The 15637-nt window shown below is 35.9% G+C and overlaps 2 protein-coding genes, 1 non-coding gene and 1 pseudogene across 3 annotated transcripts; 1 reads left to right on the top strand and 3 right to left on the bottom strand.

The window, feature by feature from the left end:
- Positions 1-2193: 2193 nt before the first annotated feature.
- On the bottom strand, positions 2194-6889 carry LOC101296658 (annotated as a pseudogene).
- A 678-nt stretch (positions 6890-7567) lies between these two features.
- On the top strand, positions 7568-9625 carry LOC101296374 (DNA replication complex GINS protein SLD5-like). Its single transcript, XM_004298149.1, has 6 exons — positions 7568-7774; positions 7994-8116; positions 8351-8433; positions 8526-8635; positions 9336-9429; positions 9511-9625. Exons 1-6 carry the CDS (start codon positions 7607-7609, stop codon positions 9623-9625), a joined length of 693 nt encoding a protein of 230 aa, XP_004298197.1. The 5' UTR covers positions 7568-7606.
- Positions 9626-10994: 1369 nt separating this feature from the next.
- On the bottom strand, positions 10995-14734 carry LOC101295218 (actin-related protein 2/3 complex subunit 4-like). Its single transcript, XM_004296990.1, has 8 exons — positions 14645-14734; positions 14466-14531; positions 14250-14302; positions 13956-13983; positions 13224-13298; positions 11996-12100; positions 11718-11807; positions 10995-11280 (listed from the first exon to the last, which is right to left on the bottom strand). Exons 1-8 carry the CDS (start codon positions 14645-14647, stop codon positions 11191-11193), a joined length of 510 nt encoding a protein of 169 aa, XP_004297038.1. The 5' UTR covers positions 14648-14734; the 3' UTR covers positions 10995-11190.
- Positions 14735-14810: 76 nt separating this feature from the next.
- On the bottom strand, positions 14811-14901 carry TRNAY-GUA. The gene is given in 2 exon segments: positions 14811-14846; positions 14865-14901. It is a non-coding gene; the product is annotated as a tRNA-Tyr (tRNA).
- Between the last annotated feature and the right edge of the window lie 736 nt (positions 14902-15637).

Below are 15637 nucleotides of genomic sequence, written 5' to 3'. Positions count from 1 at the left end.
ATTGCAAAACATTAGAGACAATGGATGAGATTCTCTTCTCAATCAAGTTTTTTCATTTTGTGAAAAATATGAGATTGATGTTCCTAAAATGAATGGTGTCTCTGTCATTCATGTAAGTTCTCTACGTAAAGCTCCAATGGTCACTAATGTGCATAGGTATCAAGTTGAATTGTTTTCTGCAGTCATAGATATATATGCAACTTTAAAGAGAGCTAAATGACCAATTTTACATAAACTACTACCGAGCTATTTCTCTGTATGACATGTCTTAATCCATCTAATTCATTCTCGACTTTCAACAAGGAAAAGGTGATTCGACTCGCTGAATTTTACCCTTAAGATTTTTCTGCAGTATCTCTCTTGGCTCTTGAAGATGCATTTGCCACTTAGGTGGCGCTCGGTAACGTTTTCATGCTTGTATTTTCATTTTTGAAAATGAAAATGAGATGAAAATGTGTGGTGAGACATTTTAGAAAACGTTGAAAACAAAAAATGCACAATAATGTGTTACAATATTGTAAGTCGAATTCACGACCTCTCACTTACTAGATCAAATGGTACCGGGCAAAAATTTCAACTTTTACAAAGAAAAACTAAAAACATCAATTTGACGTTTTCACTTGTTCATTTTTTTTTAGTTTAGAAATATTTTTCATAAAAAATTACTGAATACAATTCCAAAGTAAAAAATAACAATCTAATTTTCACATTTTTAGTTTTAAAAATCATTTTTAAAACCTTACCGGACTGGCCCTTAGATTTGTTCAACAAAATGAGAAGATAAGGTATGAAAAGTCCCCTCCGTATTATTTTTCGAAAGAAGTCCCCTTCAAATTATTAAAAATCAATAAAGAAAGTAAATATCAAAAGAGAATGCAAAAACAGTCAAACTAGCCGTTATGGGGAGTTTGGGACAACTCCGGCCAGCCTGGGACGAACTTGAAGCCCAAGTTAGCGTTAGCCTATTAGGACAAGGAAAAACCCAATTCGAAATCCGAAATGGAAGAGGATTTGCCTTTATAATCCCCTTCTCGCTTTACCTTTCTTCATCTATTCCCACTTCTCTTCCTATTCTCTCCCACTTTCCAAATCCATCTCCGTTTTTGTTGCCGAATTCTATGGAGCAGTGGAAGGAATTCTTCTCCACCGCGCCAAACAAATCCACTGTCTTCGACATACTCGATCACGCGATCGCCGTCGCCGCCTCAGATTTCCCAGATGAGTTCAGTCGCCAAAAGACTCGGCTCCTCAATTCGATTCAAGCTGCCGGCAGCGGCGGAAAATCTGAAACAGGGTCTGATCCAAGGCCATCACTCATAGTCCGCATCAAGATCCCGCCGAAATCGGCCGAGCCGGCCTCCTGTGTTGTTGTTGAAACTAGTAGTCCGATTAAGGCCAAGCCGTGCTTGGATGAGGAAGCAAAGATTCAAGCTACCAAGAGAAAGTTGCACGATCGGTACGAGGAAATTGAGAACACCAAGAGGCAAAAGAGGATTCAGGTGTTAAACTATGTTCCCAGCCAAGAATTTAAGGTTGCAATCCCTGCCAAGAAAGCAGCTAGAAAGCACTGTATGCCGGGGCGTAAGCCGCTTGGGTTTCAGAGTCTGCATAGCAGGCTAGTTAGGTGTTAGTGCTAGGTGTTCTGCAATTCTATGTTTGTAGCTAACTTGTGTATCTATGTGAATTATAGTGAATAAAAAAAAAAAAAAATCCCTTTTTGCATTTCTCTCTGAGTAGTGATTATACATATATTCTTGTGTTGAATTCATATCTTCAGATTCATGTTATTGGGTACCAGTTTCTGCAAATAGAACTGCAAATTTGATGAGATTCAAAAGATATCAGTAAAAGAAGAAAAACAAAGTAAGAGATCAGTCTCAATCCCAATGGTTAAAACTTACAAATCCCATTCTCACTATGTCATACTATTAGTGGATTTTGATCTCTCAGTTTTTCCATTTTTGGGGTCCCGATGTCCATGCCAGAATTATGCACTTAACTTTCCAATACAGTTCATAAGCAAGAATGAGGAATCAGTTACTGTTGTTGAATTTCTTTGATTGAACTTCAGTAAGTGTAAGAATGTTGAAAGGGCATCGCTAGACATATTTCAGCTTCGTAGCTAAGCATAGCAAACAAAAGGAAAAAGAACAACAACAACAAAAACCATATTCAAATGCCTTGTGAAATTCTCTATACACTGTGACCGTTCGTGTCAAGCAATGTGTCTTCTTCTGTTTGGATGATAATCATGGGAAGGGGGTCATAACTTGACTTGTTAATCTTATTCCACTCATTCTACTCGAAAGAATATCCATTGGAAGCGTCGAAGAATCTCTAGTGTAGTGATTGCAAATACAATCATGTAGTTGTGACGAAGAGGAGGGGAGAATTTGTATGTTCATGCACCTCGCAAGATCAGGTTGCTTCCTATTGCCCAAAAGTATACCTGCAATGTGAAATATTGACATTGTCAAAAAGAGCCTGCTGATACATAATAGAATTAGAAAAGCTCTACCTGCTGAAGTGCAGATGGATAGATAACCAGGTTTGAGCAACTCCTTAGTCCTTGCCCATTTTCGTCCATCTAATAAGTAGGAAACTAAACTTGGTTTGCTGAACTTGAAAACCCGAGTGAAACCACTGTCAAGCAAAGAGAACAAAACAATGTAAATATGAAGAGATAATGGGCAAAGCTCCTATCTGTATGTGCCTTCAAAATGCTTGAGAGTACAAACTAATCTGAATGCAATGTAAACAATAGTCAAAAATAATGTAATTACGCTGGCATACCTCAAGTCCCAATCTCGAGCTATGTCCCAGTAAAACGAATAGAGCGAGTTAACAATACTAGACAGAAGCCAAAGCGGCTGATAAAAGTTAGTCCACCTATCAGGGAAGACATGATATTTAAGGGCCGAAAGAAAAATCACTAGGACTGCAGTAGAATACTTTAAAGCTGAAAAGCACATTAGTAACATGATAGTATTAGCAGAAAAAAACAGGACACGATAGTATTGAATAAGCAATGTACTAAAGCGGCATGCCATTAAGCTGTACCATAACTCCATAAGTGACTTAAACAGACATGAAAGAGTCAGTTATAAGTGTCAGTTCTGCAGATACATCTGATGTTTGAGAAAGGTACCCAAAAGAATTACAATATTTGAGAACAGGACCATGATGATGACAGCCACATATGCACAAGTCAAGAGTGAGTATTAGAAGCCCCCAACTTCAAGTGATTAACACCGCATAACAAAACCTATTTCTGATGTAAATTCTTAACAGATGGTTAGAGTAATATATACCAAGTATAATCGTAGACTGAACAAAAGTATTAGCTAATATCTCACATGAGAGCACCATAAGTAGTTGGGCCACATAGAAAAGCAACAAACAGTGAATTTTAACAGATATTACATAGCTTTCTTCTCCTCATTTGGCAAAATTATTAGCTAGTATCTCGCATTCGAATAAGTAAATTAGAAAATGTGAACTGTTATCTATTTTTTTTACTTCCATAAAGCTCACTTGTCTTGCAAGAAAAACAAAATTTGACCCCAAACAACTGTTTCTAACATGTCACATAACTCATGGAGAACCACAATTATCCAAACAAAGCAAAATTATACCAATTCCACGTGACTACCCAGTTCATAAAACCAATCTTCAGAATAGGATGGCCAGAATATTTCTAAAGTTCACTAATTCTCAATTATAGGTAACAAACAGTCAAAATGGGGTGAACTACAATGAGTCATTACCATTGAAAAGGGTTGTCTTTTCTTTTGTATCCTTGTATTGACGAAGGCATTGAAACAATTGGCAAACATAAGGAAAAACAAGCATTAGAGGGATCCCAATTGAGTGGCTGCCACAAACTGAATTAGCTTCAAGCCATGCAATGGTGGCCACCTGCACATTATTAAAAATTTGTCTCAATGATATCAGATTTGGAGCGACTCCATATATAGTATATAAACCAATACAGAATACTCTGCCATCATCTTTCTTAAGTTCATAACAAGCTAAATTCAAAGAGATCATGAATGAAGGCAGAGAGAGTTAGAAACTAGATTTGTCACAATGGTTCTGACCTATTTCAAGAAAAATACGCACTTAAAGCTAGGGAATGGATACCGCATTCTTCTGTCTTCAGAATGACCCCATATATTAGATTTACTAGGAATTAACTAATGGATGAGATTCTTTTCTATTTTCTAATGATAATTGTTATAATATTTGTCTGTGGCGTTTACTTGCTGAGAACTTAGCAAAGGCCTATGACATAAGGAGACTGCAGATAATGGGTTAAGAAAAGGACTACATTAATAAATTGTGCAGAAACACATCAACACTGTAGAGATTTAAAAAATGGAAGCATAATCTTCCCATCAGTATAATGGTGAATTAGTTGGCTCTTGACAGTCGACAAGCATAGAGTTGAACTTGACGCTTGAAATCTTACCTGCCCATGAACCATTCTGCAGACCGAACGTTCCAAATCTGAAAACACATGTATGCCATTAACATCGCAAGCCATGTTCATCATGAGCCACAAGAACCTTTCGGTTAGCCATATGTAGGATGAACAATGGGAAAATAGACTTAAGTGTGATAAGTATCATTGCTAATACGTACTAAAATGGAAATGTATGACTGCTAACATGTGAATGGTTGACGACAATGACTACAAGGATATTGATTCATACCTTAGACATACAAGTTAGAATATCAGCCACGAAAAAGTCAGGAAATGTTATGGCATGCACTGGGAGCACTATCCTCCACGGTGTCCTTAATAAGAAGTACTGAAATGACAAATAAAAATTATCGAAGGGGAATATTAGAACCACAGCAAGAACAATATACAGGGACACCTGCAAGAAGTATAAAGACACTTACAAACATATGTCTTATGAATATAACACCACAACGAGTGAGGCATTTTAACTCTAGTGTGATATGAACTGGACCAATAATGCATATTAAAAAGCACTTTTTGTGTAAAGAATGATGCAGTAAATAATGTCTACGTCACACAGCTATGACACGGTAGCAGCATTATATCTAATAATAAACTAAGATAGACCAATATCTCCTTCAAACACCCATATAGTAAAGGATGCTCATCAGTGAAGCAATTGAAACTGTGTTAAACATGCAATCAATCTCAAGAAAGCCAGAGCAAGGAGCAAGTTTCGAGAAAGGGATGATATTACACTGGTTGTGATGCAGCCAATAATACTTCTCCGTTTGAGTATAGGTAAAGGTATGCTGTCATGCTAGTAGGAACGATGATGGTCATCCAAGTGCTACACTGCATATAAAATGCCAGATAATTAGGAAAAAAGAAAAGTAACAGGCATTCTAAATGAATGAGGTTGCTAAAGACAAACATACAAGTAGAAGTAACTTCTTTAGCTTAATAACAGGAATTGGAAATAAATACCAATGAATAGATGAGAGAGAATGAAAGAAATGAAAAAGAATGTATTTTGTCCGCTATTCCAGACTCTACTAAATAGATCTAATAAATAAATAATAAAACAGGATATGTAGTCGTCCAGGAAGAATATACTAATCAATGCTGCAATCAGAAAAGGTCTAACAAATAGGTTTAAACCAGAAGGGACTTGGGATATTGCAATTCAACAAGGCCTTAGTTGGCTCAAATGTGCACTGACATGGTATAGCCTTTGTGATACACAGACTACATTACATACATAAAAGTTCAGTAAATAGAAACTAGCTTGTACATACACTGAAACAAATGTACATGCATATGGAGTTGAATCTGTCTGTATGTGTAGTGTCCATGTGTAAATTTCCAACAACTTATTGGTCAATAATTAGGGAATATAACTCCTGTGAAATTTGAAACATCAGAGACGGATTAATATGCCAGGAGTTTGTCCAATCTGCTCATAAATTAATGTGCCTCTGAATTGCCAAATGCTTGTTTCATACTAAGCCTCAAGAAAGGCTATTGCATGATTATGTATTGAGTACAGTAGAGTAACATTTAAACGCAACATCATATATTTAAATAGAGACAAGACTTACAGAGAAGATAGAGGGGAGGAGAAAGAGAAATCTAATGAACCATCAGTGCCTTCCATATTTCTCTATGAGTGAGATGATGTTGATCAAGATAAAATATTTTTGCATAGCCAATATTGGCATGTGAGAAAACCCTTAAGTTCACTCGCAAAGCCAAACCGTTAGAGTCTGCGCCAAAATAAATTAAAAGACAAGCTGTACAAAGTCAAAAAAGATTATAAGAGTGAAAAAACAACACTGACATCAGTACCAGAAATCAAGCCTCACCATGAGGAGGGGTGGGTTATAATACAAAAATGCCTCATAGAAGAATAAATTGCGCAAATCTGCACTCATTCACATGACAGAATCTCATCCAATCTGTTTCAAAGAACAACTCAGGTATAAGAACAGTAACAAATTATCATAAATCTACCAAATGAATGCTTCAAAAAGAATTAACACTGACCTTGCAACAACTGAATCCCCACATCATGAAAAGTAGTACCTGAAAAGGTAATGTTCTAGATGATCAACCAAAAGGGAAGAATATGAATGCTATAAACTGGAAAATGTCTAAATAACTGAAAAACCAACAAAGAAACAAACAGATAGAGAAACCTTGAACCTCCATAGAAAAACCGGAGATGGAAATACTACAGCAATATTAATCTGTGAATGAGGACTCTTGATTTCTTGTATGCTTATTCTCCAGGGTCACTTGTACCTGACAATTTTGTTTAGAAACACAATCTCTATATGGAAACCGATCTAGCAGAACAGAAGAGAAACTGTAATCTATGAAATCTACCAAAACCGAAACTGAATCCTCACTGACCAACATGAGATATAAATTATAGTTTACAACATCTACCAAATTAGAACAAAAGGTAGGCTTTTTATCATGCTTTTCTTATTACTGATAACAGTTTTCTATCAATCTCCATACCCAAACATGACACATTCAGATCAAGGGAACACAAACCCGGTACAAGAATCACAAAACTATCATATATCTGGTAACACCAGAAAAGCACTTACATTTCTTCAGAAAATCAAAAATGCTTTGCCTATTGAGAATGGTAAAGATCAAAACTTTAAGGAAAATTGTTTGATTATCGATTGAATGGTGTTGGCGCCCTTCAGATCTGAGACTGATTCTTAGGGGAACGTCAAAAAGCTCAAAGCTTTAAGGCATTGTCATCCTTAAACAACCATATATAGGGGGGCTTCTTCTCCCACTCTGTGATTTACCCGCCACTGTTTCTCTAGTGAACCCTCCCGATTTCGCCACGTGTGTTTATATAGAGTTTGGGCCCGGGTGTAGATAGTAATATTGTGGGTGTGAACGACGTTAAAAAATTGAGCTTTGAAACCCTTCTCCCTCCTGTCATTCCTCAATAGTTTGTGATAAAGGGTATTGAGGTCTTTCCGTTGAGGTTTTTGGCGCGAATTATATTCTATTTTTCCCGCTCAAATCCCATTGGTTTAGTTGATGCTTGATACTCGACTATTTTCAGCGAAGAAAGGAGAAAGGAGGAAGATTTGGTAATCAGATCGGATGGACGGGAGAGACGGAGAAGGGTCAACGGAGGAATACGAGACGTTGATTCAGACGACTGATGTGGAGCTTCTGAAGAGGGCGTGGCGGCAGGAGAAGGCGGCGCCGGAGATTTTGAAATTCGAGACTGATTTGATTGCCAGGCTCACCGGTCAGATCGAATTGGTGGTCAGTTTGAGTTTTGCTTCAATCTTGTTGCTTGGTTTATCTAAAAATTCTATCTTTGTTTGAAATTTCTGATACAATTCGAGTCTTTTGGTCGTGGATCTGAATTAGGTTGAATTGGAATTTGGGGTGATTTGAATTGTTACAAAAGTAGATGAATTTTGTTTATACTTTGTGGGTTGTGTTATTGTTTGATCCCAATTGGGTGTGTGTGATTTACAGGAAGAAAATGTGGAGCAAGATGCTCAGTCTGGTGTTGATCCACTTAATGTATCACTCTACCAGATGGATTTGGACAGGACTCAATTCTTGTTGAGATCTTATCTCCGGATTCGGCTGCAGAAGGTGGGGCTACACTGTTCAATTGTTGTGTTTCTCATTGCATTTGAAAGCTACTCTTCATTTTGTGTGTGCTAGAGAAACAGTAGCACTTACCTCATGCTTGATAATCATTTGGTTAAAACAAAGTTATTTGGACAATTTGGGCTTGATAATAAGCGCATAATGCTACAGAGATCTTTAACGAGTTTAGATGTTAGTCGTTCTTGTTATTTATTTTCGAGTGACTTTCTTTTGCAGATTGAGAAATACATCTTTCACATCTTAGCCACTGCAGAACTCTACAACCGTCTCTCTAAACAAGAGAAGGCATTTGCAAAAACGTGAGGACTCTAGCCTGCATCATTAGTTTGTATTCTTTTGGTGAAAGCTTATGCTTGAGGTTCATTGTGGTTTGATGTTTCTTTGGAAATAGGTGTCTTGTTGATTTGGAGAAGCATCTTGAAGAGAGTGTTCTGTTGAAATTGCCTAATAACTACCAGTCTATATTCAAGCAATCCATGATCAGTGAAGAGAATGACATGGGTACTCACATGATCTTCTTTCCTGATTTCATGCATCTCTGTGTTTTCTGTTTTATATGTGTGTGTGCGCACGTATGATTTGGTATCTGTCAGCTTCATTTTCTATAAATATTGTGGCAGTGGTTTAGTCAATGCTTAGATTCCTTTTTTCTCTGAGATATCTGGTTATGTACGTGGTAGCGTTTCATGGACTCTACTTTACAGACTTAGATTTATGATCAGTTCATGATATCCATGTTACTGCAATTGCAACTTACTTGGTAACTATAATTATCAATTTAGCAGTCGGCATTTTGCCAAGGAAGAATCTGGGATAATTGATATTGTGCATTAGCATGAACTGAAAGTAATCAATTACAACCTACTGCGTGGGAGAATATATTTGCATTAAAGCCTTATTTGACCTGTTCATCCATTAAACTATACCTAAAGTGATTTTATTTCAATTCTTTTGCTTTGCATTCAATAACTATATCAGATGAACAATAACTTTTGTTGTTCAACTCATGTCATAACAATGAGTTTTTATTCTCTTAGCATCTGGAATATAGACTTTTCTTTAAAGTCACTCCCAGTGCTGAACTACCACCATGCACCTCATTGCAGAATTGCTATACCTGTTTTTGTAAAGCATATTGCTGAAACTCTTACAGATTCGACTTATGGATTTTGATACATTTTCCTATATCTTTGGCTTACAGTGGCAAAACCTCAGTTAGACATGTTTGTTGTATGCAAAACAAATTACTATCTTGGACATATCCAGCTTGAGGACAATGAAGATGGACCATCAGAGTGATTATTCATAAACTCATACTTGGATTGGAACTTGCTATTCTCTTCTTGCACTTACTGGTTTCAATGTCCATATGACAGGGTAAATCAGAGACCTTTGGAGGAACCTTTCGAAATGGAGCCTGATGTTTTATACTTTGTGCGTTATAAAGCTATAAAGAGATTCGTAGAGGAAGGGAGGATTGATTTATTCTGAGCACCTTAGGGGTATACAGCTTTGTGCCCTCCCTTGTTGCAGTATCTCAAGTCTTCCAGCTTATTAATTTACAATCTTTTGATGAAACTAGTGATTTGTAATTCATGGAAGTGAGCTGTTGAGCAACATTCTTGTTGTTGCATTTAACGTTTAGAATGTTGAAATCGTCCAAAATATAATGCCATGGCCTGCATTTCATTTCTAGGAGTTAATGATTCATCCTGGCTTTGCTAGTTTGATAAAATATGGTTAATCGAAGCATTCACAGTTGGTCTTTACAATATATATCTCATGTTTTTACCTGTTTCCAAGATGCATCCATATAAATGATTTTTTGATCAAATGAAAATTTCATTAAAGACTTAAGAAGAGTCAAGTGCCTTCAATCTGGAGAAGGTCGAGCATACATTCTGGTGGATTGTCCACCCAAATAGCTGCTAAGTTGTCATCAAAACCTATAGCAGCAAGTCTATGTGCTATGCCATTACAAGTTCTTGGCGTATGCACAAGAGAAACATTCACTATGCTATTACAGAGATGTTTTACATCATCTATAATGCCTCCATTCGCCAAAAGCTCATGATCTGGAGCTTTAATTTCAGCTATGGCTTCAAGACAGTCACTTTGAATTGTAACATCTCTTGTCTGCATAGAGTGCAGTAGGTCTAGACCTGCTCTAATGGCCATCAGCTCACATTGTTTAGGTGATGCTGTGAAAGGAATTGGCCTAGTAAAAGCAGCTCTAAATTTACCTTCATGATCTCTCAAAATTCCACTAATATTTTTTAAAATTAATATTTGGCAGCAAAGTATGGAGCGGTAGTGATAATACCATAGGCAATGAGACATTTACAGAAGATATGGCTTGTGTCTTCTGGTGTAGCCTTGCACAGTAAGCACTGGACTTAACCATTATACCCTTTGAGTAGAAGTCTTTCTCTAGTAGGTTTTAACAATGTTGCAGGCTCTCCACACACAGACTTAAGTCTTTAACCTTTCCCGGAATTTTTGCCTTCCACAATTTCCGCCATAAAATAGAGAATGGATCTCCCTGTGAGGTGGTGGTCAGATATTCCTCTAGCACTCTGATTCTAGCAAATCCAATAAGCAGTCTTGACAGAGAAAAAACCTTTGCATCCATATAAATAATGGTGAACTAGTATCAACTAATTATTCTTTTCAACTAAAGAGAAGAGAAATGGAATTAGAATCAACATTATTCTTTTCAGACCGAAGCATTTCCAGTTTTCGATCAACTGCTTACTTTCATATGCAGGAAATGACAAAACATTGAAGGATATATGGGACACGACCATTTTCCCACCTGGTTCTGTACCAGTTTAAAATTGGCCTCACCCCTTGAAGAATACCAGAATTTTTTTTTTTTTAAATAATATAAATAATAAAACAAAAGAATCTTGGAACAAGGTCAACCCATAAAAGAATAGAATGTTGTACAACTTAAACAGTCAAACTAGATCATTCAGCCAATACAAGCCTTGGCCAAAATTGTCTCAAATGCAAACAATTACCAATGGATTCATATACAATTTAGTAATCCACTGTTAGATAAATTGTTTAAGAAACTCAGTAGCCACCAGCCTGCCTCGTGTGTTCACTGACATCTTTAACTCACTAATCTCTTTATCAATATCCTGCAATTGAAGAAGCAATAGATTAATAATCTTAACAACCTTAAAGAAACCAAAATCACATGTAATTTAAGCACCACAGACACCTCCATCTTTGATACCTACTAACCATAACCAGTTTCAGACCCAAAAGTTAAATATAAAAATAGAAAATAATAAAATGAGTAAAATAGTTTTCTTCAAACTACTAACATCAAGGCCTCGCAAGACTAAAGAAAGTTCACAATGAATTTTCACGGAAGCTACCAATGACTATAAGGTCAAATGGATAACAAGTGACCAATGATGTAACTTAGCTCGTCAAAAAACGTTTTTACATATTAGAATTAATTTTCAGCACCAAAACAACATGCAATTTGGGTGTTTCAGTAACAAAAAAGCAGTTTCAAACATGCATTTATCAAAAACATGCAGTTCTATACAGGAATTGGTAGACTTGCCTCCATAAACTGTACAATAAAATCAATTAGCTTGTGCTTCTGCATCTCTTCACAGTGATAATTTGTTATAAGAAAGCTTATGTCATAACCCTGCATAATAAAGCAATAAAAACATGGTGTGATTAGTTGCTGCCTACAACCCTGTAAACATGTATAATTAACCAAAGAAGTCAAGTAAATGAAACCAGTCCAGTTTTTCAAGCAGTATAAATTTACCAAAAAAAAAAAAAAATGAAAGGAATTTACAAAATATATTAACTCCATTGAAATTTTCGTACCTGTACAGGCTTTCTTCTCAATACCTGAAATGCTTCTGCCCTCATCGACAAAAATCTAAGAAACTTTTTAGTTAGTATGTTTTCAAGTTCATCAGCCTGCTTTACCTATACAAGAGAGAACCCAAAGAAAATGATATGAGGGTAAAGAGAAAGGGGATAACGAGGTCCGGAATTGGGAAAAAAGTACACAAATGATTATCTTGCTACCCGATTCAGAAATGGGATATGTGGCTTTTCTTTTAAAATATAGCGCCTTAAAATTTTAATAATCAGACCAAAGCATTAATTCCCAACAATGGGCAACTAATCCACCAATGGAACAGTAATCCAGTCATCTAGGTAGCCATACAGAACTAGCATAGTGAACAATCGTACATCTCTGGAATCTAAACTCTATGTTTGTGCCCTCATAAAGGCAGAAAGTGCATTCGATGTTAACATGAATCCCCTCTTCACCATATTTCCTTCAAAAACCTTGACATTCCCTGACAACCAAGACAGCCCACAGCATCACCTTTTTGCTCATCCAGAACCAGAATGTTGTGTAACAAATTACAATACACAAATAGCAGGAATCAGCAAACTCATCCTCAAAGGCAGTGATTGCATTCTTATTAAGCTTAATGAGAAGATGGAACTGTTGTTCAGATCAAGTGCACTTTCCGCCTCTTCTCTTAACTACATTCTTTTAAGTGGAAGTAATAATTGGAGATACTGTGCTCTGGGTATTTTTTTTTATTTTTTTCCCAAACTTTAAATATGACTTAAATACCACTTTTACTATTTTTTACCACTTCATTCACATATTACACTTAATTTTGAAGACTGAACTAATTACAGTCATGTTAGTTGGATCTAACGTGAATTGAAATTTCAGACATTTATCCATTGATAAGGTTCACAGACAGCTGAAGACAGAATAACCCTAAACTAAGCCAAGTACATATAGTTGCCTACCCAATATACACCCTCTATAAAACAGGTCTATCAAAAAGAGGTCTATATCAACCGAGTGGAAAACTACAGTTGTGTTTAGGTTGTTCAATTGAGCATATGAACAGAACAAATAAAATCAAAGAAAAAGTAGTGATTTTTTTTAATTATTTAGACTCAGAAAGCCAGTTTCAACTCTCAATTACATTCTGGGAAAAAAAAAAAAATCTCTCAATTGCATTACTAAAAAGCATTCAAATAAGATAAAAAAAGCATTCAAATATGGAACACTCACCTTCAGGCTTATACGAAGGGAATTAATAGATGTCTCGATCAAGCATTTTTCAGCCTCATTTCGACATATCAAAACCTGTAGTAGCAAATGCATGAACAAAAGACTGATGTCAAAGTCCTGGTGAAAACAACCTTAACAAGAAAAGGAACAAAATTCATTTTCCAGGATTTCCGAGTTTTATGTGTTCACTGACAATTTTAACATCATGTAAGTTTTAAGCTTAAACTATGAAGTGCACAAATTAACTTTGCACTAGGTGCAGAGTAACTGCAGACTAAATCTCAGAACCTAGCAAAAATAGTTGTTTCTACTATATGGCATGAATACTCAGAGTATGTTTCTTCAAGAATAATATTACAACAAAAATGAAGAGGAAATGGGCAGGATTTTTCCACTTTATAGCTCTAACTTCTACTTTTTATGTTCCTATTTAATCTCTGAATTCTTAATCCCTAGGCAGATAATTTGTCTAAAAAAGGTATAAACACTGTTAAAGAGTAGGCATGAATGGGAACTATCTTTGCCAAAGTTTGTAACTCAAATGACAGAGTTTACATATTCTAACATGCTTATTTAGATTGTGTGGAAAAGAAAAATGGGTGTGAGTTTTCGCCCAGCCCAAGGCATTAGGAACCACATATACGCAAACATACCAACTTTATCAAACATAACCATCAAAGTACTAAGCTGGGATAAGAAAACTATTTTTTACTATGTCAAGATGGTTCTCACAGAATTTAGCAGAAGTTCTGGGCTGGTCCTGCAAAATATGAACAGAAGATTACAGCCTTCCTCAGAAAATAAATCAGTCAACACTTGTATAGGTTAGAACCCAAAAATACAAAAATTTTGTAATGATTACATTGCTTAAATTCCAAAGGAGTTTGGGCAATGGAGTCTGTTTATAATATATGGCACCATTTTCATATAGACTCTAATAAACCAGTGTACTAGCTTAACTCTTCCAACATATGAATCCTTAAACTACAACAAAACCCTCGTTCAAAGTGAGACTGATGAACTTACTTTAACTCAACTTCTGGCTTGTTATGCCTTTCAACTTCTTGACAAGGAAAATTCTGCAGATTGCATACAGAAAACACAATAAGCCAAATTCCAATTTGTTGTTATCTGACCACACACTAAAATAACCAAACTTTATACCTCGAAATGCATATTATACAATGTTAAACCAAAATGTGTTTACGAATTGGTAGATTTAGGATTGAAGATAGAGAGTACCTGGAGGCACATAGCAGCATCGAGAGTGTTGCGTATACAAGTCAAGTACAATCTCAAAGTGTTTGCCTGACAAAATCAAAATCAAGATCACTACCCATCAGCTGAATTCAGCCACAAAAAGTGAAAACTTTATCACAACAATCCCAAATAAATTCCAAAAATAGATCGGATGGCTTTACCATTGAGATCAGCGGGAGTAGACCTCCGAAATCGTAGCGAGATTTTAACAGGAAATGAATATATGCGCTCTGTTTGTCTATTTGGAGAGAGAGAGAGACAGAGAGAGAGTCTTGTTCAATTAAAAGGAGGCAGAAACGAAACAAAAAGAAAAAAAGAATAAAAAAATCCGACCTACCGGATTCGAACCAGTGACCTAAGGATATCTGACAGTTTAACCCACTACAGTCCTCCGCTCTACCAACTGAGCTAAGGTCGGTTTGATCATAAACGGGAGAAATAATATCTAAGTAATTCTTATTGATACTTGTTGTCCTAAATTTCATGCAAACTAGCACACTAAACTCGAAGATTCAAAAACTTCATATATGTCTATATTTGTTGAAGACTTTTTAGTTTATAATTAAGGTATCGAACTAGATCAAATTAATGAATGAACCAAATCTGTCGAACATTAACTGTTCAAGTTCATAATTGGTTTATTTTAGTTTTTCTAAATTTTTTTTGTTTATTTACATTGATTGATCAATGTCGCCTTGTTGCTTACACCCCCGGATTAGTCGTAAGATCATAATAACGTAATATAGACTCTCAATTAGTCAGACGTCAGACTAACAATAAGATTCAGAATTTTAGAAGGAATTTTATACCTTTATTTGTAAGGAATGTCTCTCAAGAATCTTACATGAAACCTAGATACACTAGAATAATTTATCAAAATAGACAAGGAATTAGTTTTGAGCCGTAACCTTAACCTATTATTTAAAAGAATGTTGCATTCTTCAAACTTCCATTGATATTTTATCAAGCTTCAAAATTAAAAATAGAAAATTTCATAAAAGTCCTATTTAAAACATTTTATCCTTCGTAAGTCCACCTTATATTTTTTACCTACATAAGTCCACTTCAAAGCTTAATTCCATCAGCTTACAATTTTGTTATACCGAAACTGCCCTCCTCTCTTTATACTGAGTTTTTCCTCTCTCTCTCTCTCT

The sequence above is a fragment of the Fragaria vesca genome, linkage group LG4, assembly GCF_000184155.1.
Source record: "Fragaria vesca subsp. vesca linkage group LG4, FraVesHawaii_1.0, whole genome shotgun sequence".
Lineage (NCBI taxonomy): Eukaryota > Viridiplantae > Streptophyta > Magnoliopsida > Rosales > Rosaceae > Fragaria > Fragaria vesca.
The sequence above is the reverse complement of the archived record's forward strand: the minus strand, read 5'-3'. Positions and strand labels throughout refer to the sequence as shown.